Source organism: Chaetura pelagica, unplaced genomic scaffold (assembly GCF_000747805.2).
Source record: "Chaetura pelagica isolate M959 unplaced genomic scaffold, ChaPel_1.0 scaffold565, whole genome shotgun sequence".
NCBI classification, from domain to species: domain Eukaryota; kingdom Metazoa; phylum Chordata; class Aves; order Apodiformes; family Apodidae; genus Chaetura; species Chaetura pelagica.
Genome location: NW_009953388.1, coordinates 488,250 through 491,653, shown reverse-complemented (window position 1 = coordinate 491,653; position 3,404 = coordinate 488,250). Strand labels below are relative to the sequence as shown.

Below are 3,404 nucleotides of genomic sequence, written 5' to 3'. Positions count from 1 at the left end.
AGGAAAGTAACATTGGAAAGGTAAGAGGGAAGAAGCAAGGGTACTCGTGTACACCTTGATTTGACCCAAAGTTCAGCTTAAGCTGCCACATGAGGATGGCTGGTGAAAGGGCCCAGCAGACACATCTGTATCAGCACAGCATGACACATGGGTAACCATCCAGCCATTGGGACACAACTGCAGACTTGGGGTGCTAAGGTCTGACGCAAACACTGTGTAATTAAATGAACCTGTTCACACGTGCAGCCTCAGGAAAGTCCAAAAGACAATTTCCTTCACCTGGGAACTGGACAACCATAAACAAATCCAAGTGATGTCACTTGTGCTTTTTGCATGATGCAGCTCTTCAAGGCAAGGGAACTGAAAGGAGTGTGCAGAGGGAAAAAGCCTCTTTTAAAGAGATCTAAGCAGATAAAATGGGTGTTTTGCTGTTTAAAGGTTAGTACTACTGTAGTAGTAGCTCAGCTGGATAATTCACCCTGTGCACATTCACAGGCAGCAACCATTGTTGACAGGTCTTTTCAGAAGTGGAGAAAAAAAAAAAAAAGCTTCAGCAGTGGCCGTTCATTCACCACCTCTCATGAGGCTGATAGAGAGTATCACAGTAGTAAGTTCCGCAGTACCACACAGCTTGGAGACTGGCCGCTCTGCATTGTATTCAGCCAGGACTTCAAGATAACATCCACCACAGATCTTCCAGAAACTACAAATTCCAACAGCTTTGCACAGATAGCCAAGATGACTATCTGCTTTTCTAAGCTACAAACAGAGTTCATCTTAAGTATACCCCTCCATAGAAAGAGACACGATGACTAGTGTCTGCCAGCAGAGTCTCTGCCAGAACAATACTGTATTACACTGTTTGATAAACTAACAGTTTTAACAAGCAGATTAGTTTTCCATAATGAAGTCCATTGTTTTGACATATTTATCTAATGCAAATACAGCATCTACTATTGCAGAAGAGGACAGCAGGGTCCAAGGGAACTTTTTAGAAGAATTTGGTCAGACAGAGCTACACATTTTCTTTCACAAAGAATAAGATCTGCACCAAGATCCTCCGAAGTATCAGCCAGTAACTATACTTGCTGTCTGCAGCTAGATGACAAAAAACACCCAGCAAAATGCTATAATCAAGCAGGAACCCTGAGCAAAAACAGATGCCAAGAAAAATTAGCAAAAAAAGAAAAATCTAAGTGTTCCAATAGAAGTTGTGTTGAAAATCACAGCTAGCTGACCAAAACTTATACAGGTTGACCAAGAGCAATAAAGTGCTTTTTTTCCTGGTGGGAGGGGAACCAGAGGTCAGAAGAGAGGAGGGAGCAGGACTTTGAGGTTTGTTTACTTGATGGGCTGCTATTTTGTGAAATGAAAGAGTTATTTGCAAGCAAAACAGACCACATTTTTTTTCTTTAAATGTTAAGTTTCCAAAGTGTACAGGGGCAAAAACAAAATTCCCTGTTTTTATGAGGTGCCATCCCTCTAGTTTATTGCTGGCTTTGAGTTCAGGCTATTGTAATCAGAAAACTTTAAAGAGCAACATTTCATAATCAACATGAATTATGTTAGCCATCTACTTCTCCCATGAAGTAAATATCAGAACAGATAAAAACTTTTATCCTTGCATAGACGGTAATTTCTGGTTACCTGTGAGATTTTCAAAATGGGGAGGACCCGATCGTGGCTCCTTTATCAGTGAGAAGGAACAGAGGCTAAGCCAGAGGAGGTGGCATGACACTGAATGTAAATGGTTTTATGCTGGCTGACTTAAACTAGGACTTCAAAGCTTTGCTGTCACATTCATGTGTGTTTCTCTGTTCTCCCTTTCTCCCCCAGCCATGTCTTCCCCAGCTCACCCAGCACTCTTGCTCTGCTCCTACCCTCACAGCAGTCATCACTAGTCTCAAGATGCCACCAGTTACAAGTTCTGTAACAAATTCTGTCTTCTCCCCTTCTACTGCCTGCCCCAAAGCAGCTCTGCTCCATCCCAATGATCAAGCCGATGGGAAGTGTGGGATTTCATGTTCTGCTCAGTTCCCTGCTCACCTCTTGCTATTTCTTCCAAGAGACAGACACAAAAGCAAGACAGCCTCTTTTGTATGTGCTCTTCATAGGAACCCCATCACAGACAATCTCACTACTTTCTCCCCCAAACTTTTTTCCTGATTGGCATTGTGCCACACTCCTACACTTCTCCTTTGTATTCTTCCCTTTCACTCCCCCATAAAAATGCAGTTATGCTTCAACATCTTCAGCACAGTCTCTACCCACAAAGAAACCCAGCACTTCTCCTTCTTTCTCATGCTTCTTGGACACAATGCTTCATGACTCTGCTTTTCATTTGAAGAAAGCCTTCACGTCTCCAACCTTCTTCAGGAATCTGTGAGGCTCAGTCCATGACCATGCTGTTCCCTCTTCTGCACCTACTCAGAAAACAAATTCAGCTTCTTTCTCTGTCCCAAACACTCTCATACCAACTTCTGATCATGAGATGTGCCTCCTATGCAATTGCTTATTGATCTCTTCAGAGATGCTCAGCTGTGAGCTCAAGGACGTAAGCTAAGCTTACCTGTTTCCCTGCTTCAGCTACCTTCTTTCATGATTACTGGGCAGAAGACCACTGCCTTCCCCAGCACCTGTAACTTCAGTACCACCTTCATCCAGGCAGTTCCATATATCTGTGCATTAATTACCAAGATCTTTTCTGCCCAGTATCTTAAACGTATACCATTCAGCTACTTGTCTGCACAGCTGAACTTTGCCTTTATTTCTGCTCTGTACTTCTCCCTAGCTTTCCTAAACACCACTCTGTCTCACAACCACCCAGCTATTTCTCAGCTAGTGGTAGTTGTTAAAGTAGCTATCCACAAAAGCTATTTTCCCAACTTGTTCTGAACTCATCATCCCTTTCTTTGCCACTCCTGCTCCAGTAGCTCCTCTCCTATCAGCTCACCCATGTAGCTGCTTTTTCTCCCTAACATCTCTCTCAGTCAGTACTGCCTCCAGGCAGCACAAAGTGCCAGCCTTCCGCACTGCCTCAACTTAAACCCACAGTGCTGTTCTCTTTCAAGAAGCAGTCATTTGTAGCAAAGCCTTTAAAATAAATCTTTGACTTCAGTGTTTGGTCTGCCTTTCCAAAAGCAAATTTCTTCCTTTCTTCTTCCAGTCCCTTATATCTCTGGAAATAAACCACAGTCTGTTTGCAAAGGATGTAGACCAAGCTCATCCTGTATTTTCAAGAGAACACTGAGCACCACACACACTATCTCACCACACAGCTTTAGCACAAATACAGCACAGGATACATACATCCATGGCATGTCACCATCAGCATTAGGACGAAAGGAACATTTGGCCCCTTGCCACCCAGAGGGACAAAAGAACACTGAATCTGGTCTGGTCAA

The 3,404-nt window shown here is 43.3% G+C and overlaps 1 protein-coding gene across 1 annotated transcript in view; it reads right to left on the bottom strand.

The window, feature by feature from the left end:
- The window catches only part of PARD6G (par-6 family cell polarity regulator gamma), a 57,799-nt gene extending 55,458 nt beyond the window's left edge, over positions 1-2,341 (bottom strand). Inside the window, exon 1 of the mRNA XM_009998287.1 lies at positions 2,330-2,341. Coding sequence (XP_009996589.1) covers positions 2,330-2,341 — 12 coding nt within the window. The remainder of the gene's footprint in view (positions 1-2,329) is intronic.
- Positions 2,342-3,404: the final 1,063 nt, after the last annotated feature.